The sequence below is a fragment of the Onthophagus taurus genome, chromosome 3 (assembly GCF_036711975.1).
Source record: "Onthophagus taurus isolate NC chromosome 3, IU_Otau_3.0, whole genome shotgun sequence".
Lineage (NCBI taxonomy): Eukaryota > Metazoa > Arthropoda > Insecta > Coleoptera > Scarabaeidae > Onthophagus > Onthophagus taurus.
The window spans coordinates 22882889-22908270 of NC_091968.1; the positions used below are offsets into that span (position 1 = coordinate 22882889).

General features: G+C 31.6%; 6 protein-coding genes across 10 annotated transcripts in view; 3 read left to right on the top strand and 3 right to left on the bottom strand.

Annotated features, from left to right (window-relative positions):
* The first annotated feature begins 80 nt into the window (after positions 1–80).
* On the top strand, positions 81–5386 carry LOC111419004 (odorant receptor 7a-like). The gene is made up of 4 exons (XM_023051746.2): positions 81–270; positions 4563–4664; positions 4719–4874; positions 4938–5386. Exons 1-4 carry the CDS (start codon positions 118–120, stop codon positions 4980–4982), a joined length of 456 nt encoding a protein of 151 aa, XP_022907514.2. The 5' UTR covers positions 81–117; the 3' UTR covers positions 4983–5386.
* Positions 5387–8974: 3588 nt separating this feature from the next.
* LOC111419010 (uncharacterized) lies at positions 8975–15048 on the top strand. Of its 4 annotated transcripts, none has more exons than XM_071195387.1 (4): positions 8975–9441; positions 9527–9668; positions 14089–14292; positions 14353–15048. In XM_071195387.1, exons 2-4 carry the CDS (start codon positions 9611–9613, stop codon positions 15012–15014), a joined length of 924 nt encoding a protein of 307 aa, XP_071051488.1. In that variant the 5' UTR covers positions 8975–9441; positions 9527–9610; the 3' UTR covers positions 15015–15048. The 4 variants fall into 4 exon arrangements, 1 of the variants encoding a protein (XP_071051488.1); XR_002706886.2 differs by lacking the exons at positions 14089–14292; positions 14353–15048 and adding exons at positions 10083–10425; positions 10493–11183 and having other exon boundaries at positions 8991–9441; XR_011640107.1 differs by lacking the exons at positions 14089–14292; positions 14353–15048 and adding exons at positions 10083–10420; positions 10493–11183 and having other exon boundaries at positions 8991–9441.
* Positions 10465–11477, bottom strand: LOC111419009 (chymotrypsin-2-like). Its single transcript, XM_023051750.2, has 4 exons — positions 11383–11477; positions 11066–11333; positions 10803–11017; positions 10465–10753 (listed from the first exon to the last, which is right to left on the bottom strand). The coding sequence occupies exons 1-4, from the start codon at positions 11438–11440 to the stop codon at positions 10515–10517; spliced, it is 780 nt and encodes a 259-aa protein (XP_022907518.2). The 5' UTR covers positions 11441–11477; the 3' UTR covers positions 10465–10514.
* A 2082-nt stretch (positions 15049–17130) lies between the features above and the next one.
* LOC111419007 (signal recognition particle 19) lies at positions 17131–17795 on the bottom strand. The gene is made up of 2 exons (XM_023051748.2): positions 17641–17795; positions 17131–17581 (listed from the first exon to the last, which is right to left on the bottom strand). The coding sequence occupies exons 1-2, from the start codon at positions 17706–17708 to the stop codon at positions 17197–17199; spliced, it is 453 nt and encodes a 150-aa protein (XP_022907516.1). The 5' UTR covers positions 17709–17795; the 3' UTR covers positions 17131–17196.
* A 9-nt stretch (positions 17796–17804) lies between these two features.
* On the top strand, positions 17805–22733 carry LOC111419005 (carbonic anhydrase 1-like). 2 transcript variants are annotated; one of them, XM_071195385.1, is made up of 5 exons: positions 17805–18026; positions 18081–18227; positions 18287–18454; positions 18514–18761; positions 21748–22095. In XM_071195385.1, exons 1-5 carry the CDS (start codon positions 17900–17902, stop codon positions 22078–22080), a joined length of 1023 nt encoding a protein of 340 aa, XP_071051486.1. In that variant the 5' UTR covers positions 17805–17899; the 3' UTR covers positions 22081–22095. The 2 variants fall into 2 exon arrangements, with proteins under 2 accessions (XP_071051486.1, XP_022907515.1); XM_023051747.2 differs by lacking the exon at positions 21748–22095 and adding an exon at positions 22372–22733 and having other exon boundaries at positions 17806–18026.
* LOC111419003 (uncharacterized) overlaps positions 22721–25382 on the bottom strand; it is a 55029-nt gene continuing 52367 nt past the window's right edge. The window contains exons 9-10 of the mRNA XM_071195299.1: positions 23439–23510; positions 22721–23388 (exon numbers count right to left, since the gene is read on the bottom strand). Of these exons, the coding sequence (XP_071051400.1) occupies positions 22742–23388; positions 23439–23510 (719 nt within the window). The 3' untranslated portion in view covers positions 22721–22741. The remainder of the gene's footprint in view (positions 23389–23438; positions 23511–25382) is intronic.

A 25382-nucleotide genomic window follows, 5' to 3' on the forward strand; every position in this document is an offset into this window, starting at 1 on the left:
GGAGTTACAATTCATTTTGAGTTGTTACAAGGTGGGTTTAGAACAATTCGTGAAAATTGCGCTAAAAAGCTCGGGATAAGTGGCGATTTTATTCGGGATCCCCCCGAATTAATCGAAATGACGGATAATAAAATGAAAAAGTTAGTTATTCATTTACAAAAAGTCTTAACGTTTTGCGACTTACTCGAAGATCTCTACACTATTACGATTTTATCGCAACTTTTAATTTCAATGGTTGCTCTTTGTACCTGTTTATTTTTAGTATCTGAAGTAAGTTGAAATTAAAAAAAAATTATTTACAGTTGCTCACAAAATTGAATATACAGGGGAATAGAAGATGGGAGAAAGTTTGTGATGTATATGTTACCGTGTAAAACCGAAATCTGGTAATTGTTGACATCCTTAGTAAATGTGGACAATCAGGAAGTCGATTTAGAAGAAACAAGATTCCGACGAAGGACTATAATATGTAAAAGAATATATCAAAAGTGCATGGTCTAAAAAGGGACATTCGCAAAATCAAGGTCATATATTGCAGAAACGGAAAATGAAGATTTGAGAAGAAATAGAAGACATCTCCAAAGACTACCAAATTGACAAATCGGCGAACAGATCTCGGATGGTCCGAGCGAACCTCAATATATGGAAGAGGCCGAAACCAAGACAAATATAGATGAAGAAATATAGAGTTCCATTAAAGTTAAGACTTTGTTAAATAAATTATAGTGTGGACGAAGTATGGATGTACCGTGGTAGGTCTGTATGTTAGGCAACTAAATGTGCAATATGCATATGTATAAAACAAGCTGTAACTTGTAACAGTGATAAATAAAGAAGTGTCGTTCAAGGCGACAACAAACATACATATCGTAACCGACGAGGAGGAAAATTCAAGTCAATTCTTGAGAAGAGGTATGAGGAGTCGCAGTATCCATTGACCAACCTGAACAGGAAGCGAACATCACTGATAGATGATATGACATATGATAGATTTGGCAGACAGACAAATAATCTGTATAAGAATGACGGAACCGATAGGAAAGGTGTTTCAGAAACCTAATCTGAACTCTCTCTATTCTATTAACATAATCATCATAGTGAGGATTCTAAACAGTACTTCAGAAACATAAAATACTATTTACAAAGGATAGAAATTATAAACAATGCGTTAGTAAAAGATTCGGACGAACGCATTACAAATAATAATAATAATAAACTTTATTTTTCGCAAATTTTACAAAGACAAAGATAATCACATAATGTCACACGATTTTCAAGCCGAACCCATACAGAAAAAAGAAAGAAGGGCAAAGAAACTATGCCATAATAGCGTGATCCGTGGTGAACCAGCCTCTCATGTATGTAAACTCGCACATCGACATAAGTAATATGACAAATAATATAATAACAAAAGCGCAAGAAAGGAAGATAGTGATAAAGAATAATAAAAAGTCAAAATAATGTTTTCCGAGAAGAAAGAAAATTAAAATCAAATCCCAGAACGCTCATAGAGGAAGCACTTGTATTTCCGCTTAAACACCACTACCGGTAGACTTTTTAATTCCTCCGGCAGAGAATTATATACATTCACAATCTGATATGAAAAACCTCGTTTGAAAAATTGATTCCTGTGTTGTGGAATTTCACAGAGTCCCCTCTGTCGCAGATTCAGATTGTGAATGTCACCTAATTTTGTTGTACAAGTAACCAGGCAGCCTAGATGTTATAATTTTGTGAAATATAGTAGAACAATGAAGTAAACGTCTGGTGTACATGTTGAGGAAAAAGGACCATAAAGGACCACGCTCCGACCCAAAAAGCATCGCCGCACATTTGGTCGGACTCAGACATAAGCAGTGTTCCCTTGAAAAGGATGACACAGCTTCGAGATCACTATTAATGATTTCAGTAGCCACCAGAGCGTCAGATGGGTAGAAGGAGTAATAAATTTGTGTATTACAACCTAGCATCCTATTAGCTCTAGTCACAACTTCATCAACGTGTTTGTGAGAGACGTGGTACTAAATCCGAATGTTTCTAGTTCTCGGTCTAGTGCTAGTTTTAATGGCAGTGGTAGGTAGCGCTGGTTAGCGTAAGATATTACTATGTTGTATACTTTTATTGAACTAAAACTAGAACAAGAACTAGAAATATTCGGGTTTAGTCGTGAAAAAAACTGTCAGTTGTTAAGGTCAACTTAAATTTTTGTATTATATTCGTAATCTTCATAAAATAACCTTTAAAATGAGGCCAAACATGACGCAATATCTCAAAAAAACAAAAAGTTCGAACTTTCACTATTAATTTTGAAATATTTGTCAAGTTCATAAAAAATCCTTTAAAATGAGTCCAAACTCGACATATTTAACATTGATATTAATGGAAATACGATCACTTCCGGTTTGAAACGTCAACATCAATTTTGACATATTTGTCATCTTCATTAAAAAACCTTTAAAATGAATCCAAAGATGACGCACTTATCTCAAAAAACAAAAAAGTTAGAATAAAATACATTAAACCCGAAGTTAGCAACAATGAAGATAGCAATTTAATTTTTAAATATTAATACCAACCTTAATTTTTTATTTTTTTTATTATATTTTTGTGACTAATATTAAGACATTTTATAAAAATTAAGAATATCTCAAAATGACATTGACATTTCAAACCGGAACTTGCTTATGTCTTGAGTAATATTGGAATTAAACGTATGTTTGGACTCATTTTAAAGGATTTTTCACGACGATTACAAATATGTCAAAATTGACGTTGACATTTTAAACCTGAAGTTAGTTGTCATATGATAGACAAATGGACAACTTCATGGTGTTCTTTCATGATGTATTCTTTATTAAAAAACCTTTAAAATGGGTCCAAACATGACGCATTTAACTCAAAAAACCAAAAAGTTCGAACTTTCAACTATTAATTTTGACATATTTGTCAACTTCATGAAAAATCCTTTAAAATGAATCCAAACTCGACATGTTTAACTTTGATATTAATGGAGATACAATCACTTCCGGTTTGAAACAAAAAAGTTAGAATAAAATACATTAAACCCGAAGTTAGCAACAATGAATATAGCAATTTAATTTTTAAATATTAATACCAACCTTAATTTTTGATTTTTTTTTATTATATTTTTGTTTTTGTGACAAATATTAAGACATTTTATAAAAATTAAGGATATGTCAAAATGATATTGACATTTCAAACCGGAAGTTGCTTATATCTCGAGTAATATTGGAATTAAACGTATCATGTTTGGACTTATTTTAAAGGATTTTTCACGACGATTACAAATATGTCAAAATTGACGTTGACGTTCTTAACCGGAAGTTGACCATAATTTCATTAATATTGAAGATAAATATGTCGTGTTTGTACTAATTTCAAAGGATTTTTAATGAAGATTACAAATATGTCAAAATTGAGGTTGACGTTTTAAATCTGAAGTTAGTTATCGTATAATAGACAAGCAGACAACTTCATGGTGTTTTTTCATGATGTATTCTTTATTAAAAAAACCTTTAAAATGAGTCCAAACAAGACGCACTTATCATAAAAAACAAAAAAAGTTACAATAAAAAAGATTAAACCCGAAGTTAGCAACAATGAAGATAGCAATTTAATTTTTAAATATTAATACCAACCTTAATTTTTTATTTTTTTTTATTATATTTTTATTTTTGTGACAAATATTAAGACATTTTATAAAAATTAAGGATATGTCAAAATGATATTGACATTTCAAACCGGAAGTTGCTGATATTTCGAGTAATATTGGAATTAAACGTATCATGTTTGGACTCATTTTAAAGGATTTTTCACGACGATTACAAATATGTCAAAATTGACGTTGACATTCTTAACAGGAAGTTGACCATAATTTCATTAATATTGAAGATAAATATGTCGTGTTTGTACTCATTTTAAAGGATTTTTAATGAAGATTACAAATATGTCAAAATTGAGGTTGACATTTTAAACCTGAAGTTAGTTATCATATAATAGAAGTTTTATAACTGAAGTTAATCTAGTGTTAGTCACTTTTCCGCACTTTCTTTTTATTTTTAACGTGTTTTTTGGGTCATTTCACATTGATTAAAGAAAAATCGTCGATGTTTAAGCCACATGATCGAACTGACCAAGCGGATTCTGTGCTTGTGATGGCTGTCATCAAACAATTTTCAATGATTTGAGCCTGTCTATTCTGAGAAGTCATATTTTTAGAGAGATGAAAACGAAAATCCCGTTTTTCTCAACATTGTCGCATCATTTCATTTGACGCTTAGTCAAGTGATGCATAACGCGATCCAATTCATCATTAGTAACGTAGTAATGAATGGTCGCTTCTCTGGTTTTAATGGGACAATCAACATTTCTGACCGGAGAATGTTGACATTCACGAATTTCGGTGATTTACAGTAACATATATATATCACAAACTTTAGAATAAATTAATAATTATTTGAAAAATTCACAATTATCTATCTTCTATTCCCGTGTATACTCAATTTTATGAGCAAACTGTATTTAATAAACGATTTTTTTAGGTACCTATGAGTTCCGAGTTAATACCACAAATATTTTATTTATTATGCGTTGAAAATCAAATCGCTCTGTATTGTTACGCAGCTAATGAACTAACATTAAGCGTAAATAATAGGAAGAAATCGTTAAATTTAAGTTAATAATTAAGAATTTTTTAGGCTTCGCTGATTCCTCAATCTCTTTACGAGTCAAATTGGTTATCAACGAGTAATAATTTCAAAAATTCTATAAGATTAACAATGTTAAGGATGTCGGAACCGGTTTATTTAACGATCGGGAAATTTATGCCGTTAACTTTGAGCACGTTTGTAAGCGTAAGTATTCATTTTATTTATTTTTGTAATCAATAATTAACATTGTATCTCTTTTTTTTATAGATTGGACGAATAAGTTATTCGTTATTAGCCGTTTTAAAGCGTTAATTATTTAAGTTGATACAACTTGACACCTAATGAGTAGATAACATTTCTAGACATAAAATTATAGTTTTTCTCAAAAAAAATAAAAATCTAAATTTTATATCGATTGTACGGATTCAATCACGTCATATCTGAGAGGTGAAACGAACTCACATCAAATTATAAAATACAGTGTGTTAATTAATTATAAACCAATATCGCGATTTGCGCATTGCAATACCAATACTGTGATATTGGTTGCATACTTGCAATGATGACGTTGGGTACGATAATTAATTAACACACTGTATAAATAATAATAAAATTCACCCACACAAAATAAAAACTTACAAATTGATATATAAAAACATTAAGCATTTTAATACCCTCTAGTTATATTTAGTTATTGAAGGTAATAAACAGTACATTCACAATTGTTCTATTTTATTGATAATTTCAACGAGATTTTGAGTTGTTTCCGATACTCAATTCCAATTTCCATCTCATCGTTTTAATTAAAAAGTATTATTATAGTTTTATTTCATATTTTTTTAATTATCCTTTACATTACATTACATTACATAGAATACATATCGGGTAGGCGGACCAACCAACCTTGCACCGCGACCCTAAGGATCTATTGTACCCCGACAGATATCGTTATCAAATTTCACCGTGCAGTCCAATGCTCTTAACGAACATTAATACCTTGCTCGGCGAAAGGTCATTCAGATCTTTTGAGGAGATAAACTGCGACCCAAAAATCGAGAATCTGATACGGTTAACGGCAGGGCAGTGGCATAAAACATGCTCAACCGTCTCTGCTTCCTCCGCACATAGTCGGCATTCAACATCGTCGGCTAAACCCAACAAGTTGAGGTGTGCTTTTAATCGGCAGTGCCCAGTAAAAACACCCATTAGAACTTTTATGCTACTACGGGCAAGTCCTAAAATATTCCCGGGTTTGACAGTGGCGATGTTAATAAACACCTTAGCATGTCTCATTCCAGGAGAACTGGTCCACAGTAGGCGAAGTCTCTCTTCAGCCCACAGTCCAATCCTATATTTGGCCATCGCAAATGATACACCAACTGCTGGTTCCGGTCCCACAAACGCTTCAGCGCTGCCATCTAGCTAGCTTATCTGCCGCTTCATTGCCAGCAACACCAGAGTGACCTGGGACCCAGATCAGAGAGACTCTGTTATCACAACTCAGTGTGTTTAATGTTCTCTTACAATCATTAACCAGAGCCGACACCGTTTTCACGGCTTGCAGCGCCTGGAGAGCGGCTTGACTGTCTGAGAAAATTCGTACTGTCATGTTCTTCACCCCTCTTTCAAGAAGGATTTTAGCACCCATTTCAATAGCAAATACTTCCGCCTGGAATACAGTACAGTACGTACCCAGGCTGTAGGCTTGCTTAATTCGAGGTGTCTGGCAGTATACTCCTGCTCCTACCCCTTCAGGCGTTTTTGATCCATCTGTGTACAAGCAAATGTCTGCCCGAACCAGAGAATTTTCATTTTCGATCCAGGACTGCCGCTCAGGCAGTACAATCTGGTATCGAGCATTAATCACTGATAGTGATACCGCCAAATCTGACGGCATTGATAGCACAGTATCAGTGCTTATAATGTCTTCCGCAGCCCATTGGTAGGACATGTCGGAACAGTTTTGAGCATATTGCTTAAATCTGTAAATGGTTGTTCTAGCCACTTTCTCTATATGCAAATGCAGAGGAGATAGGCCAAGCAGAACCTCCATTGCTAGAGTTGGCGTTGTGCCTATCGCACCAGAGACTAATTATCCTTTAAATAAATATCTGCAAATTCATATTACATATAATAGTACACCCAAACTGGATTATATTTGTTTAATTCTCTACAAGCATTTCTACAAGATATGATGCTGTCAGAGCGTTAGAAAATGTTATGGCAATACTACAAAGTTTTAGTGAGAATACAAATGAAAATAATTTAAAAAAGCTAGAAAAAACAATTTTAACAGTGTTTTGGGAGGAAATCTTCTTAGAGAGATTTAATGCAATTGGCAAAAAGTTGCAAATCCCAAGCTTAGACATACGTAAAGGAGTGAGAATTACTCTTATCTTCTTACTGTTTATTTCATGTGATAGCGCATTATACAATTTCACGACTAGGTAGTGGTAAGTTTTTGTGATTTTGCCACTCTGTGAAACGGAATTACAATATCTTCCTTGTAGCAGGTGTTGTGATCGTGTTTGTCTGGATTGTTTTGTAGCGAGTCTTTTTTGTTGTGAATATACTCAAGGCAGGTAAGTATAAAACAGCATGGGAAGGTGATTTATCGAGATTTATCGGTTACCTCATCATTTTGTTTTGTGTAAAAGGTTATGGAAAACCAGTGCTCTCCCTTTTCAATGTTTTGTTTTTTCTTCAAGCTTCTTGATGTCACTACTTCTTGTAACGAAAGATGTGTCATCCGCAACAACGGTAAGGCCTAGAGGTTTGCGAAAAAAAATCCATATAGGCAACGTGGGCAGGAGAAATAGCTGGAAATTATTTTGAAGTTCGTAATTCGACCGCTAGGAGGCGTAACTGCCATAGAGAATCATAAAATTCCCGCTATCTCAGAAAGTTAAACGATGGGCTAAAGCTTTAACAACATGATTTAGTAGCATTTAGTATTTCACAGATCCTTGGTCACCATAAAATTTGCTAAATGTTAGTGAAAACCGCATCTCGATATTTCCATCCATTCTCGAATTATAGAAGAAAATGTCCTGTATATGAAGAATAATAGCGGTCCCAAAATCGAACCCTGGGGTACTCGGTACTCCTACTGCCACTTCTCTCTAAGATAATTGTTGACCTCGCGAAAAAACTGATTGTTTTCTTCCTTGCAAATATGATGCTAGAAATTTCAATGCATTTTCTCTTACTCCATATTTTTGTAGTTTGCCCAATAACATTGAATGGTTCACCAAATCGAAGGCTTTGGTTAAGTCGCAGAATGCAATTTGAGTGAACTTTTATTGATCAAAACCGTGGATAGCTTCTATTACGCTGAGTAGGGCAGTTATTGCAGACCTTGACATATCTATATGTAATCTTCATTAAAAATCCTTTAAAATGAGTACAAACACGACATATTTATCTTCAATATTAATGAAGTTATGGTCAACTTCCGGTTAGAAATGTCAATGTCAATTTTGACATATTTGTATTAAAATTGTCGTGAAAAATCCTATAAAATGAGCCCAAACATGATACGCTAAATTCCAATATTAGTCGAGATGTAAGCAACTTCCGGTTTGAAATGTCAATGTAATTTTGATAAATTCTTAATTTTTATAAACAGTCTTAAAATGTATCACAAAAACAGAAATACAACAAACTAATAAAAAATTAAGGTTGGTATTAATATTTAATAATTAAATTGCTATCTTCATTGTTGCTAACTTCGGGTTTAACGTTCTTTTATTCAATCGTTTTTGTTTTTTGAGATAAGTGCGACATGTTTGGACTCATTTTAAAGATTTTTTAATGCAGATGACAAATATGTCAAAATTGACGTTGACGTTTCAAACCGGAAGTGATTGAATTTCCATTAATATTAAAGTTAAATATGTCGAGTTTGGACTCATTTTAAAGGATTTTTTATGAAGTTGACAAATATGTCAAAATTAAAAGTTGAAAGTTGGAACTTTTTGGTTTTTTGAGATAAATGCGTCAAGTTTGGACTCAGTTTAAAGGTTATTTTATGAAGATTACGAATATAATAATAAAATTAAAGTTGACAGTGACAACAGAAAGTTTTTTTCACGACTAAACCCGACTGTTTCTAGTTTTGGTACTACTTTTAGTTCAATAAAAATATAGAACATAGTAATATCTTATGCTAACTAGCGCTATCTACCACTTCCTCTGCCACTAGAACTAACACTAGACCTAGAAATATTCGGGTTTAGCCATGCGTATTCAGACTTTTCACTTACCTTGCTTATAATTTCATCCATTTACCCATTTTGAATTAAATACAACCTTTAAATCCAGTTAATTATGTGTTTTTCATTAAAAAAACTTAAATTCAACGGCAATTTTGATAAGCACCTGCAATATTTGGATCGTAATCACCATGGTAACCGAGTCAAATTGGATAACCTAACAATAATAAATTTATAACTGTTAATATTTCGCGTCAATTCTCCAATGACGACACAGCAAGGCCTTTGCGGGGGGATACGTTCATAATATATGGAGTTGGATAACCTTATACAGTATGTTTACTCAACGGATCTTGGATTCAACGCTTGAGTAAACGAGTACAAAAATAAATAAATAAATTTTGACAAAACTCTCAGTGAAATAATTAATATTATCTTTAAACTTTGTAGTTAATTCGAAGTAAATTAATTAACCAGTTTTAATAATTGAATTTTACCTAAAGAAATTATAATAACATAACCAAACAAAATAATAACACAAATTAATCCTATTTAAGGTAAGTGAAATTTTAAATGAAAAATCAAAATAAAAACAACGAATAATAATAAAATTGAAAACTATAACTTAGCTTAATTTTGTAGATTACTGATGTACTCGGATAAGGAAACTTGGACTCTTCAAAAGGAATCGGTAACAATGATTCTTGATTGGAATAATTCTTCGGAATGGTATACTGGATTAATTGGTTCAGGAGCCTGTTAATTTTCTTGTTTATTATTAAAGGTAAATAATTTTAATTCAAATAATCTTATTTAACTTATTAAATAATAAGTTTACTACTAATAAGTTTTGAGGTTATGTCACAATGGTTATTGATAAGTAACCTAACTTTTGTGTTGTATTTTTAAATAATAAGCGTGCGCTCCTCATCACGTTCGAAATCACACTAAAATTTACCAGTTTCGTTTGTTTAATGCTACAACCTCTTAAATAACGTCTTCTGATTGGTTAAATCCTTCAACTTGAAATTCGTAATTTAAATTTTTCCGGTATGGCCAACTTCGCAATGTCAAATGTCACCAATTAAATTTTATCAAAAATTTTTTAAATTTCTATATTAATAATATTTATGTATGAAATGTCGTGGTTTTGTTGCTTTAATTTTGTTTGTGCTGATTTCGTAACATTTTCTTTTAGATTTCAACGTCCAGCTTCAAAAATACATTAAATTATTTAACCCACAGATTTTCGTCCAATTCTTCATCAAAACTCCCATATGATGGATGATTTTCGTTCTTGACATGCTAAGATTATCGTTTTCAATCGTTTTAACCGGACAAACATGAATTACAATAAGAAATTAATGAAAAATGAAATTTGAGGTTATGTTGCTGTCAAAATTCTACAAAATTACTTCGTATTAACTTTGGATGGATTAAATACAATAGAAAACGTAAACGGCCAACAATACATAAAGAATTTATTACATAAAGAACATATTTACAACATTTTAAAACTCTATTACATTATTAAAAGTGAGGTTATGTTTTAAAATCTTGTAAAATAAAAGTTTTATATAATAATCAAGTTTATTTGAAACATTTTAGGCTTAAGCATAAATAAATATACTTAAATATGCTTATTTAACCATGAAATATATTTAGAAACTTCACAATAAGCCGTAGGAGATCCATTCAAATCGCAGGGATTAACAGCGAAGGAAACAACCCCTAAAATCGTCCCATTTTGCACCAAGGGGCCACCACTATCACCTTGACAAGCATATGTATCATCCCCTTTAGTGCAAATATTGTTATCATCTAATGGACCAAACGTTCCAATTGCATAAAGAAAGTCACTTTTGCATTCTAAAAGAGGAAAAATTAATCCATTTTGAAGCAAAATTAATATTTTTACCATCTAAATTAATCAAGCTCATCTCTGCGAACATCAAATTATTTGAATAACTAGGAATTAAGCTCTTTCTTCTTCCCCAACCTGTTAAAAGAGCTTTTCCAGTAAAAGTTTCATTCTCAAGTGGTAATTTGATTGGTTGGATTCCATCAGAAAACAATAAATCTTGTTCTAATCGCAAAATGGCTAAATCGTGCGATGTTACAGTTCCATTTTCGCTTTAAAATTGCAAATAATTAATTTATTTTTGAGTTAAAAAGACTTACTCGTTGTAATTGGGATGAATAATAATTCGTTGAACTTTAACGGTTTCTCCTATACTTAAAGAATCGTTTAGATGTAAAATACCAACTCGAATTTGTAAATTATCGGTTTGAATACAATGAGCGGCGGTTAAAACGTGGTTTTTATTTAAGATGGTCCCCCCACAAAAATGTTCGAAGACGTTTTTTGGTTGTAAATGTTGTTGTACAGAGACTTGGTAAGGAAATTGGTTTGTCTTGGCGAATTTGCCGTTAATAATTCGGTGGTGAGCTTAAAATTGATTATTTTTAATCGAATAAAGTAAAATATAAATAATTACCTAAAGAAATTGTTAAAAATGTTGAAATTATAAAGATTTTAGTTAAAGATTTCATCATGGTTTGGAGAAGTTTATAAAACTGGGAACTTGAGAATGAGGATTCCTAAAAAATGCCGTTATCTTTATTTTAGGAAAGTTTATACCGGTTTTTTATTGCATATTTTAATTTGACCGCGTTATACATCACTTGACTAAGCTAAATTTTATTGTTTTTAGAGATTTTCATGCTGTCTGGTAGGTAAATCTTAGAAAAAATGCATTTATCTCAAAAAACCAAAAAGTTCGAACTTTCAACTATTAATTTTGACATATTTGTCAACTTCATTAAAAATCCTTTAAAATGAGTCCAAACTCGACATATTTAACTTTGATATTAAAGGAGATACAATCACTTCCGGTTTGAAACGTCAACGTCAATTTTGACATATTCGTCATCTTCATTAAAAATCCTTTAAAATGAGTCCAAACAAGACGCCCTTATCTCAAAAAACAAAAAAGTTAGAATAAAATATATTAAACCCGAAGTTAGCAATTTAATTTTTAAATATTAATACCAACTTTAATTTTTGTTATTTTTTTATCATATTTGTGTTTTTGTGACAAATATTAAGACATTTTATAAAAATTAAGAATATGTCAAAATGACATTGACATTTCAAACCGGAAGTTGCTTATATCTCGACTAATATTGGAATTAAACGTATCATGTTTGGACTCATTTTAAAGGATTTTTCACGACGATTACAAATATGTCAAAATTGACGTTGACATTCTTAACCGGAAGTTGACCATAACTTCATTAATATTGAAGATAAATATGTCGTGTTTATACTCATTTTAAAGGATTTTGAATGAAGATTACAAATATGTCAAAATTGAGGTTGACATTTTAAACCTGAAGTTAGTTGTCATATAATAGACAAATGGACAACTTCATGGTGTTCTTTCATGATGTATTTTTTATTAAAAAATACATTTAAAATGAGTCCAAACAAGACGCACTTATCTAAAAAAACAAAAAAGTTCGAACTTCCAACTATTAATTTTGACATATTTATCAACTTCATAAAAAATCCTTTAAAATGAGTCCAAACTCGACATATTTAACTTTGATATTAATGGAGATACAATCACTTCCGGTTTGAAACGTCAACGTCAATTTTGACATAGTCGTCATCTTCATTAAAAAAGCTTTGTAATGAGTCCAAACAAGACGCACTTATCTCAAAAAACAAAAAAGTTTGAATAAAATACATTAAACCCGAAGTTAGCAACAATGAAGATAGCAATTTAATTTTTAAATATCAATACCAACCTTAATTTTAAATTTTGTTTATTATATTTTTATTTTTACGATAAATATTAAGACAATTTATAAAAATCAAGAATATGTCAAAATGACATTGACATCTCAAACCGGAAGTAGCTTATATCTCGAGTAATATTGGAATTAAACGTATCATGTTTAGACTCATTTTAAAGGATTTTTCACGACGATTATAAATATGTCAAAATTGACGTTGACATTCTTAACCGGAAGTTGACCATAACTTCATTAATATTGGAGATAAATATGTCGTGTTTGTACTCACTTTAAAGGATTTTTAATGAAGATTGCAAATATGTCAAAATTGAGCTTGACATTTTAAACCTGAAATTAGTTGTCATATAATAGACAAATGGACAACTTCATGGTGTTCTTTCATGATGTATTTTTTCTTAAATAACCTTTAAAATGAGTTCAAACATAAGGCATTTATCTCAAAAAAACAAAAAATTCGAACTTTCAACTATTAATTTTGATATATTTGTCAACTTCATAAAAAATCTTTTAAAATGAGTCCAAACTCGACATATTTAACTTTGATATTAATGCAGATGCAATCACTTCCGGTTTGAAACGTCAATTTTGACATATTTGTCATCTTCACTAAAAAACCTTTAAAATGAGTCCAAAGATGACGCACTTATCTCAAAAAGCAAAATAGTTAGAATAAAATACATTAAACCCGAAGTTAGCAACAATAAAAATAGCAATTTCATTTTTAAATATTAATACCAACCTTAATTTTAAATTTTTTTTTTATTATATTTTTGTTTTTGCGACAAATATTAAGACAATTTATAAAAATCAAGAATATGTCAAAATGACAGTGACATCTCAAACCGGAAGTTGCTTATATCTCGAGTAATATTGGAATTAAACGTATCATGTTTGGACTCATTTTAAAGGATTTTTCACGACGATTACAAATATGTCAAAATTGACGTTGACGTTCTTAACCGGAAGTTGACCATAACTTCATTAATATTGAAGATAAATATGTCGTGTTTGTACTCATTTTAAAGGATTTTTAATGAAGATTACAAATATGTCAAAATTGAGGTTGGCATTTTAAACCTGAAGTTAGTTATCATATAATAGAAGTTTTATAACTAAAATTAATCTAGTGTTAGTCGCTTTAGTCGAGATGAAAACGAAAATCCCGTTATTCTCAACATTGTTCATTTGTCGCTTAATCAAGTGATATAAAACGCGGTACAATTATAAATATTCAAAATTTATTGCGTTACAAAATACAAATAAAATTTGTTTACACAATCATTTTTTTTGCATAATCGACAAAAAAAGAAAAAATACTTTAATCAACAAATTAAAATGTAACAATTCGATTTGATAGCAATAAATTTGGTTTAATTTTCAAGGAGTTAACATCCAAAAAATGAGTCTCAAATTGATTTTAATTCTTATATTTGTCTCCAAAACTTATGGAAACGAAACAACTCCAAATCCCGATCATCTCGAAATCGAAGAATTTTGCAAAAATGTTTGTTCGAACCCAAACTGGGATTTTACGTGCGAAAAAAAAACTTCAACGTGTATTTGTTGGGTCGATAACAACTTAGATGGTAAATCAAATTAATTTTAATTAAAAAAAAAAATTTTAAATGTTAAAACATCTTTTACAGATATAGACGCAAAAGCTATGCAAAAACAAGCCATAAATCAAGGAATTATTTTATGGGTGATTCGAAAACGAGATAGACTCGCTCGAGATCTCAACAACACCACAAATAACGACACGGAAAATACCACCGAACAAAGTACAATCGAAATAAAACCACGAATTAACGAAGAAAACGAAGAAAAATCCCCAAAATCAATTTTAAAAAAATATAAACCAACCGAAAAATCAACAAAATCAGATCCAATTGTTGGAGATGCCCCAAAATCGATTTTACCACGATTAAATCATAAAGGTTTGGTCGCAAATTTAAAATCGTGCAACACCGAAACGATTAAATTGAATTTGCAAAATGTAAAGGCGCATTTAAATCGGTTATTAGAACGATTTGAGCACCCCCAAGTAAACTGTGGGCTACTCACGAGCGAATTGGAAGGGATAAAATCAAATTTGCAACAATTAATTGTTAGGGTTGGTGAGAAAAAGGATTTAAATGAACGGCCGAGGTTGATTGATCAACTTCGTGGAAGGGAAAAGGAGAGGCACGCTAAGTTTCAATCGAGATTTGGACAATTAGATTTGCATAAGAAGAAAAATATCCTTGGGAGTGCCAAAAATGATGATGTTATTACCCAACCTAAAGAATTTATTGATAACAAAAAATAATTAATTGTTAAAAATAAAAGTATTTTTAAATGTTTTTTTATCGTCTTCCGTTTTTTATTCGTCCTTTACCACCATCGCTCGCTTGGCTTGACAAGACTTATATGATAACTAACTTCAGGTTTAAAATGTCAACCTCAATTTTGATATATTTGTAATCTTCATTAAAAATCCTTTAAAATGAGTACAAACACGACATATTTATCTTCAATATTAATGAAGTTATGGTCAACTTCCGGTTAAGGATATCAACGTCAATTTTGACATATTTGTAATCGTCGTGAAAAATCCTTTACAATGAGTCCAAACATGATACGTTTAATTCCAATATTACTCGAGATATAAGCAACTTCCGGTTTGAAATGTCAATGTCATTTTGACATATTCTTAATTTTTATAAAATGTCTTAATATTTGTCGCAAAAACAAAAATATAATAAAAAAAAATCTAAAATTAAGGTTGGTATTAATATTTAAAAATTAAATTGCTATTTTTATTGTTGCTAACTTCGGGTTTAATGTATTTTATTCTAACTTTTTTGCTTTTTGAGATAAGTGCGTCTTGTTTGGAGTCATTTTAAAGATTTTCTTTAATAAAAAATACATCATAAAAGAACACCATGAAGTTGTCCATTTGTCTATTATATGACAACTACCTTTAGGTTTAAAATGTTAACCTCAATTTTGACATATTTGTCATTTTCATTAAAAATCCTTTAAAATGAGTACAAACACGTCATATTTATCTTCAATATTAATGAAGTTATGGTCAACTTCCGGTTAAGAATGTCAACGTCAATTTTGACATATTTGTAACCGTCGTGAAAAATCGTTTAAAATGAAGCCAAACAAGATACGTTTAATTCCAATATTACTCGAGATATAAGCAACTTCCGGTTTGAAATGTCAATGTCATTTTGACATATTCTTAATTTTTATAAAATGTCTTAATATTTGTCGCACAAACAAAAATATAATAAAAAAAATCTAAAATTAAGGTTGGTATTGATATTTAAAAATTAAATTGCTATCTTTATTGTAGCTAACTTCGGGTTTAATGTATTTTATTCAAACTTTTTTATTTTTTGAGATAAGTACGTCATCTTTGGACTCATTTTAAAGGTTTTTTAATAAAGATGACAAATATGTCAAAATTGACGTTGACGTTTCAAACCGGGAGTGATTGTATCTCCAGTAACATCAAAGTTAAATATGTATTAATGAAGGCGATTAATTATCGAGATAATTAATCGCATTTTAATATACGAGTTACTTACAATATTTTTCCGTCGACTGTCTTTTCAACAAAATAGAGAAGATCCATCGTTGAAAAATCACCCAATTTTATCACTGGCAAACTTTAAGAAAATCATCCGACCGAACTAATATAGTAGTCAATTTAGTAAATATTCTCGAATGAAATCTGTAATACCGACCCAACCGACCACTATATCTATTCGGTAAGATTACAATAATAAGTTTTGACTTTTGACACATTAAAAGTGAGGTTCTGTAAACAAAAATAATTATAAAGATACAAAATTTGCAGTTTCCGCAACTTCTGGTGGAGTTAACGTATAATATTCGTCGATATTCATTTATTCGATGTTTTTATAACACTTTATAAACACTATAACACAATTTTCGAAATTTAAATCTTGATTGACATTTGACAGATATACGCCACGCCACCTCGCGTTGTTTTGGATGTTTTCCGAACCCTTTCTAAACTATTTTACTTGAAATTTTTGCCTATATGTAACACATATTATTAAAATTGAGTGATTTTTAAACAAATTTCAACATCCCACGATTTTTTATGACATGGCTCACGAGATTCTGTGTGTAACCTGGCAATCCTGATTGCAAGTACGATTACTGTGATATTGGTTGCATACTCACTCAACGACATTACAACTTGGCTATTGCGCGGTGAAAAAAAAAAGATTTTACAGGATTAAATTAAACTTGCAACAATTGTTAGTGAAAAAAAGGATTTAAACGGCCCAGATTGATGGATCAACTTCTTGGATTGGAAAAGGACGCTAAGTTTCAATCAAGATTTGGTCAATTAGATTCCCATAACAAGAAAAACATCCTTGGGACAACCAAAAACGACGTTATTACCCAACCTAAAGAATTTATTGATAACGAAAAATAATTAATTATTCAAAATAAAAGTATTTTTATCGCCTTCCTTTTCCCTTTCGTCCTTTACCACCACCACTAGCTTGGCTTGGTTCTGGACTCGGCTTAACCTGCCTTGTCTTTAATTTTGGAATCATTTCCCCCAAATGCAACATAACACTATCTCTACTAGCAAACTTGGCAACACATGAAGTTCCATCTTCATTTTTAATCTGAACCCGAATTCTACCTCTAAATAACGCTTCTTTACTCCGTTCGCGACTGTACAATTTGTTTTCGACTCCAACTTTTAATCCGGCCGCTGATAAAACGTCCCTAATCTCTTGATGGGTTGGATTCTCAACGCACTTTTCTTTAGGAATTCGTCTCCCTTGCGCTAAAGTCTTTTTACTGTTTATATAAGCTGGGTAAATACAAATCCAACTAAAAAAAAATTTTTAGGTTATGTTATTTTTAAGATAGTTATTTAATTATTTATTTACCGCTCTGGATCGCTATGTTTTTTATTGGGGTTCCACGCTAAGGGTTGTTGCGATGATGAATGAGCCATTATCGTGGGATTTAATTAATTTTAGTTGAAAATCAAACATACGTTCTTATTTGTTGACGTTTACGCTTTTTTTTAAAGGAATCTTCTTTACCGACATTAAATGGCGGAAATTTTAACATTTTCATCCGTCAATTAGTTGTCACAATCACCATGCGACACTTTTTGAAAGAGTTTTTGATGTCCATGATACCATGGAAGGCTTAAAATATTTCTATTTACTCATATTGTACTCGTTTATTATAAATTTAAACATTCATAAATTTATTAAAGCGTCTGGCGGGAATGAAACCACCGCCTCTGAGCCTATTTCAGAAACAGGTAATTTTTGGTTAATTTAGATTAAAAATTCAAATTTGATGGTTTTAATTGCAGAAAAAAACATTTTGGAAGAAAGTAACGTTCTTTGCGACCCGAAACGACCGAATATCTTTGTAGATAGAAATAATTTACTTGGTAAAAATCATCCAGAGAAACAAAATTACAAATTAGCCGAGTTTACTTACGGAAATGGGCCAAACGGTTGTGAATATCGTCAATTAGAATCGAATAAACGCGATTTAATATCGTTTGAATTTTAGGACCAGCACATTGGGCGAAAATTTATAAACAATGCGGTGGAAAACATCAATCGCCTATAGATATAGATCTATCAACGTTAAAAAACGTTCACATGCAAAAATTAACTTGGGATAGTGTCTATAGTCAAATGCCGGAAATGATTACAGTCTCGAATAACGGAAGAACTGGTAAAAATTAATTAAAATCGCCTAATTAAAAATTAATGATTTTTTTTTTAATTTTAAAGTTGTGATTAAACCGAAGTATGCAACCGGAAAGCAAGCAGGTATACAGGGTGGCCCGTTAAGTGCAATGTACATTTTGGATCATATCCATTTCCATTGGGGATCCAGCGATCATAAAGGTAGCGAACATACGATAAACGGAAAAAGTTTCCCGATGGAAATGCACGCTGTTCATTTAAAAGAACATCTTACTTTAGAACAAGCTGCTAAAGTCTCAGATGGGATTGCAATTGTTGGGTATTTCTTTGAAGTAAGAATTTTATTGATTATTTCAACCCATTTATAATTAAGTAATAAAAATAGTTATGTTTGTTATAAGTTTGAAGGCTTTTACAGCCAGGTGTTAATAGAATTAAAACTAGGACTAACACTAGATGTAGAACTAGAAATATTTTAGCTCTCAAGTTGGCTAAACCCGAATGGTTCTAGTTCTAGGTCTAGTGTTAGTTCTTATGATAGTGTAAGTATGAATTCTAGCTATTAGAAGTAACACTAGCACTAACATTACACTTTAGCGGATCACAAGCATATGTCATTGTAGCAGACATGACAAAGCAGGCAGAATTAAGAATCCCCTCACTCACTGATTGCTGCTATTTTTGTAGACACATCAGCGAAGAGGGTGACGAAATCAAAACAAATATTGGAAATAGAGAGGATCTTTTCAACTAAACAATATCATACGTAATGCATATGAATCAAGCTGTCCCATAAAACACAAGTGAGAACAATTCAATGTGCCTTGGTGGAATAAGGACCATGAACTATAGAAGACTATATAATAAAGTCAGGTATTATAAACTCAAACATACATGAGGCTTCTATAAGAAAGCTCTAACAGAGTACAACTTGGCTATTCGAAAAGCTGGCGCAGCTTCTTGGCCACCTATGTAAACAAGACGGCAAATATACAGGAGAATCGCTGGAGTTCTTATTGAGCACACACTTACCTACCTCAGAAGTCTGCTCTAATGTGGACGCCGATCTTAAAGTAATGGATTAAGGTGGGCTATTTCTAATTTTAAGCCCCTAAAATCACCTGGAGGAACATCCCTATATATAACCAGCTACATATAATATCAGCTATACACCTACATTATGGAGGAAAGTAACGGTGATCTGTATACCTAAAGGTGGTAGGCGTTCAAACGCCGATTCCAAGGCATACAGACCAATTAGCTTAACTTAATTTCTCCTCAAAGGGATGAAAAAGGTAATCGATCAATACCTTAGGAATGGAGTGCTGGTCACTAATTTACTCCATCCAACTCAACATGGTTATCAGAAAGTAAAATCAACAATTACTGCTCTCCATGCTTTGACAAGCATTTTAGAGGAGACAACGAATCCATAGAGAAAGCTCTAAATCTAAAAGAGTTTGCAAAAGAGTTAAAAGAGTGCATAGCCATGCTGAAAAGTCGACAGATCACAGCTACTCTGGGAGGAGAGTCGTTGACTATTAAAAAATGAATTAATGACAAAGATCTGCAGCGAATGGCTCACATAGTGATCACATTCACTGATTCGTTGCCTTCATTCGTTAATAGTTATTATGACTCATGTTGTGTGGTGTTCTTTCTTAAGTTACTGTATTGTTGACTCCGAATGGCTCACATGTCAAATTATATTAATCGATTCGCTGTTACTATATTTCTTTCATTCGTCAATAGAAGTGTGAATCTATCGAATATTTTAGACAATTTTGTATAAGTTTAGCCAAATTTAGATAACTCTGTAGCGACATTTGAGAGAGAGACGCCTCCTGCTTGATGTTGTAGAACAACACTACACCATATTGAGCGAATCGTTGTTGAATGTTTCATTCGGGTGAATGAAACCATTTATGCAAGTCTCTGATTCATGATTCAGAGGTATACTGATGACCTGGTAATCACAATCCGAGACTCAACTACTGCAGAAAGCCCTACTATTCAACTAGCACTTGGTGCAGAAACAATGGGCGTCACTCTTAGGAGGAAGCTATAATTGATACCACCCTCCATTGAAGGCAGAACTATTAATCTTAAAACAGAAGTCAAATACCTAAACTGGAACTTCCACATAGTTCATTACGGCTAACCAGATCTTCCGAAGGAGCTGGGGTGTTAAACCAGGAATGGCTCACTAGACCTATGTAGCAATAATCAGACCTATGGTTGCCTATGTCTCATTGGTTTGGTGGCCAAAAACAAAGACAGCACAGAGAGAAGAAGAAGTGAAGTCCTACTCGGTCTCACACCACGTCATTTATACATACAAAAGGAGGCTATATCACTGAAAACATGTTCTTTACTCAAGTTGATGCAGGGTAACCTCAGAGAACACCTCGAACTCCTCAATAACCTACGTCTAAACCACTGGATTGAAATTAAAAGCTCGGATATAACCATTTTTCAAGCAGAATTTCTTACTATAAACTTCTGCAACGCTTTGAACCTAGAAGAGGGATAGAAAAGGGCATCGATAAACATTTTCAAGAACAGTTGGGCCGCCCCAAAAGCAATTCAGGCCTACACCTTTGACACTGCACTGATCAGAAAGTGTACCAGTAACCTGAGAGAACTGGGTAGGGGTAATGATGTTACTCTATGATCACAAAGACATTGAGGCAAATGGGATCTAAGGTCTATACGCTCCTAGAATACCACCTCTTCCATATTGGACAAGCTAAGGATCAAACTTGTCGACTTTGCAACGACGAGTCAGAGATTGCTGAACATACAGGGTGTCTCACGTAACTGGTTCGTTAGACTTTTTAAGTTCCACTATTCGTAGTGGTTTGAAATTTTGGTAACATGGGTTGTTCATTCGAAACTTACTAAAATAATTTCAAAATGGCCGCCACTTCCTGTCAGACCACAATTTCGTTTTTTGAAAATGCTCCTTAAAACCACATATCTCAAGCAACGTTCATTCAAAAAAGTTCTAAATTGGCACGATTACTCTTCAGATGTTGTCAAATAGATTATCATTTGTTATATTAAAGTATCTTATACAGGGAGGTCAAAAATTGATTATGCCTATTTATTGCAATTTCTCTGATATTAGATAATTTAATACAACAAATGAAAATCTATTTGACAACATCTGAAGAGTGATCTTAAATAATAATAATAAGACTTAGACCTAAAACTAGAAACATTTGTGATTTATAGTGATTTTAGTGATTTATTGGATAAAATAATAAACAAGGTAAATATCGTTGAAATTTTTACATCAAAACAATTTCTTTTCAGATCGAAGAGACTTGCAATCGAGCGATTCGAGATATCCAAGAAGATTTTGAGCAAATTGAAAGTGACGTGGGGATGGCGCAACCTTTAAGAACCATGTTTCCGATTAGTGAACTTACTGAGAGTTTTTGTAATAATTATGTGACGTATAAAGGATCGTTAACGACGCCTCCTTGCCCCGAATCGGTTATTTGGATAATTTCCCCCTACACCATAGGATTATCGAAAAATCAACTTTTAAAGTTTCGGAAGTTGTTTGAAACAACCAAGGGGTTAATGAATAATTTTCGGCCTATACAACAATTACACGGGCGTCCTATTCATTTCGTAACTTAATTTATTTTATATTTATTTGATATTTATGCTAATAAAAATAAATGATTAAGTTAAATTATATTTTATTTATTTCAATTTTATTAATATTAATTATAAATTTGTATACAGTGTGTTAATTAATTATCGTACCCGACGTCATCATTGCAAGTATGCAACCAATATCACAGTATTTATTTTATAACCCGCGATTTGCGTATTGCAATACCAATACTGTGATATTGGTTGCATATGTAATGATGACGTCGGGTGCGATAATTAATTAACACACTGTACATATAAATTTTTTTTTAGATAGAATCTCATTGTCATAAAGCGATTCAATACATCCAACAAGTTTTTGGATTAGCCACTTTAGATGTTGGTTTAGATGTGCCATTAACGAATTTATTTCCTCTAAGAAATTTGGCTGAAGAATTCGGACCCGGATATGTAACTTACAACGGTTCATTAACCGAACCACCTTGTACGGAGCACGTCATTTGGATTTTATCCCCTTTTTACGTGGGGATTACGGTAAATCAATTAAAAAATTTCCGGAAATTATACGATTCATCGAAAGGACTCGTAAATAATTTCCGGCCTTTGCAACCAAACAATAATCGAACCGTCGTCTTTGTAGTTTAATAATTGATTAAATAAATAAATTAAAATCATTTTATTTTTAATAATAACTATTACTTCTAGATATTTCGGTTTTAACATCATCAATTAAATATATTTTTTGCCCCGTTGATGATTCTTCCGATAATTTTTCCATATTCATCGCTGTTATTGGATTGTTTAAATCCAATCCTAAAGAATAAAAATCCCCACTTGGAAGTGGTATACTAACCACAAATAAATTATTAGCATTTGGTCCATTTTTACTACGTTTTTCTAACTCTTTTAATTTAAATATAACATCCTTATTACTCGTATCAATCGAATATGAATGACGCCTTCCGTATTTATCTGTAAAGCTAAAATGGAACATTGTTTTAACAGCAACAACTTTATCTGAATTCGGGTATCTCCCCGTCGATTTAACGGTGGCGTCAATAAGAACGTCTAAAGTTCTTGGATCCCAAGTATTGAATGATAATGGAATTTCCATGCCTTGTTCTAAAACGAGATTAGCTATAGATATCGCGGGACTTGTTGTGTCTAAACTTTCGGTGCTTTCTTCACTGAAAGCTTTTAACATTATCATAAGTTCTTGGTTGTTGGTGTCGATTGTTATGTTGTATTTCACTTCATCGGCTCCTTTATATTCGAATGAAGAGTAAAATGGATTATAGGTGTTTTCTGGACGAGGATTATCCTCGGGAACTACAAAGTTAAAAATAATTAAGTGAATTTAATAATTATTTTTTTTTTACTTTGTGGTACAACTGAACGATATTCAAAAGTTGGCCCAGTAACCATTTCTACTGGAGGATGTTGTAGTTGTGCTGAAAAAACTTTGTTATTAATTTTAATCGATTTTTCAGTTGGTCATTTTGATTTAAACGTCAAAATCATTTTCTTGGTTAAAATATAAATTAATTTTTAAGTTTTTTTATAAATAAAATTAATTAATTTTTATTTTTTATTAAGTTTTTATATTTAATTATTTTTTAATTTATTATTTATATAGTATTTTTAAATCCTAATAAAAAAAATAATTTTTAAGTTGGCAATTCTGACATTTGACATTTATATAAACATCACAATAATTCTTAATTTCTTTTATATTTACTTATTTTTTTAGTGTTTTAGGATTTCCACAAGAATTCTTACGAGAACCTTACCAAAGCGAACATAAGCAATTAACTAAAAGTATTCGAATAGTGGGGTTAGGAACGAGATACTTAACAAAACTTGAGGGTTATAACGAAAGAAAATTATAAAAAAAGAACCTAATTATAAAAGATTATCATTTCCCAAATAGCATTCTTGCTAACCGATGTGAAAACAGCACGCTAAACATAGCACGCCATTTCAGCGAGGTCACTCGGTATAATAATACAGTGAAGTCGGTTTCACACGCTCTAATTTGTAAGCAACAAAACTACAGAAAATTCGGCGGTTATACTGATTTCAATCAATTTGAAACATAGCAATAAATACAATTGAAAAATAAATTGCCTTGTTCCGATTTCGTAAAGGCTGTGTTACATTCATATTAAAAACCGATAATAAAACCGATATAAATCTACCGATTTATCGATATAGAAGATAGTCTACCAATATACCACTTAATCTACCGATTTTCAAAATTTTAACAAAGTATTATGAAACACGTACTTAAAATCAATACAATTGCGACAAAAATTGTACCTTATGGGAATACCCTACTTATATTGCATAAAAGTATATACCAACGATATGGCAATGTCGCTTGAGCAACGTTGCCAAATCGTTGGTATATATAGTACGCGCCATAAGTAATTTGAAAACGGTTCAAAATATAATATTGTCAAAATAGATATTGACGCATTTAAGAGTAAAAGTGCAAGAGAGTAATATTGTTAACAATAAAATTTGCTACAACTTTTATTGTAAACGTTTTTTTGTAACACCCTGCGATTCCCGAGTATTACCTTTAATAACTTAAAAAAGCTACAGATTCATCAAATTTCCATATTTTCGTATTTATCACGATATTGACGCATCTAAGAGCAAAAGCGCAAGAGAGCAATAATGTTAACAATAAAATTTGCTACAACTTTTGTTCTAAAAGTTCTTTTGTAACATGCTTCGATTCCTAAGCGTTATTTTTAATAACTTGAAAACGCAATAAATTCATCAAATTTTCATATTTTCGTATCTATCTCAATATTGACGCATCTAAGAGCAAAAGTGTAAGAGAGCAATATTGTTATGAATAAAATTTGCTACAACTTTTGTTCTAAAAGTTCTTTTGTAGCATGCTTCGATTCCTAAGCGTTACCTTTAATAACTTGAAAAAGCAACAAATTCATCAAATTTTCATATTTTCGCATCTATCTCAATATTGACGCATCTAAGAGCAAAAGTGCAATAGAGCAATATTGTTAAGAATAAAATTTGCTAAAACTTTTATTCTAAAAGTTTTTTTGTAACATGCTTCGATTCCTAAGCGTTACCTTTAATTACTTGAAAAAGCAATAAATTCATCAAAATTTCATATTTTTCTCAATATTGACGCATCTAATAGCAAAAGCGCAAGACAGCAATATTGTTAACAATAAAATTTGCCACAACTTTTGTGCTAAAAGTTCTTTTGTAATATGCTTCGATTCCTAAGCGTTACCTTTAATAACTTGAAAAAGCAATAAATTCATCAAATTTTCATATTTTCG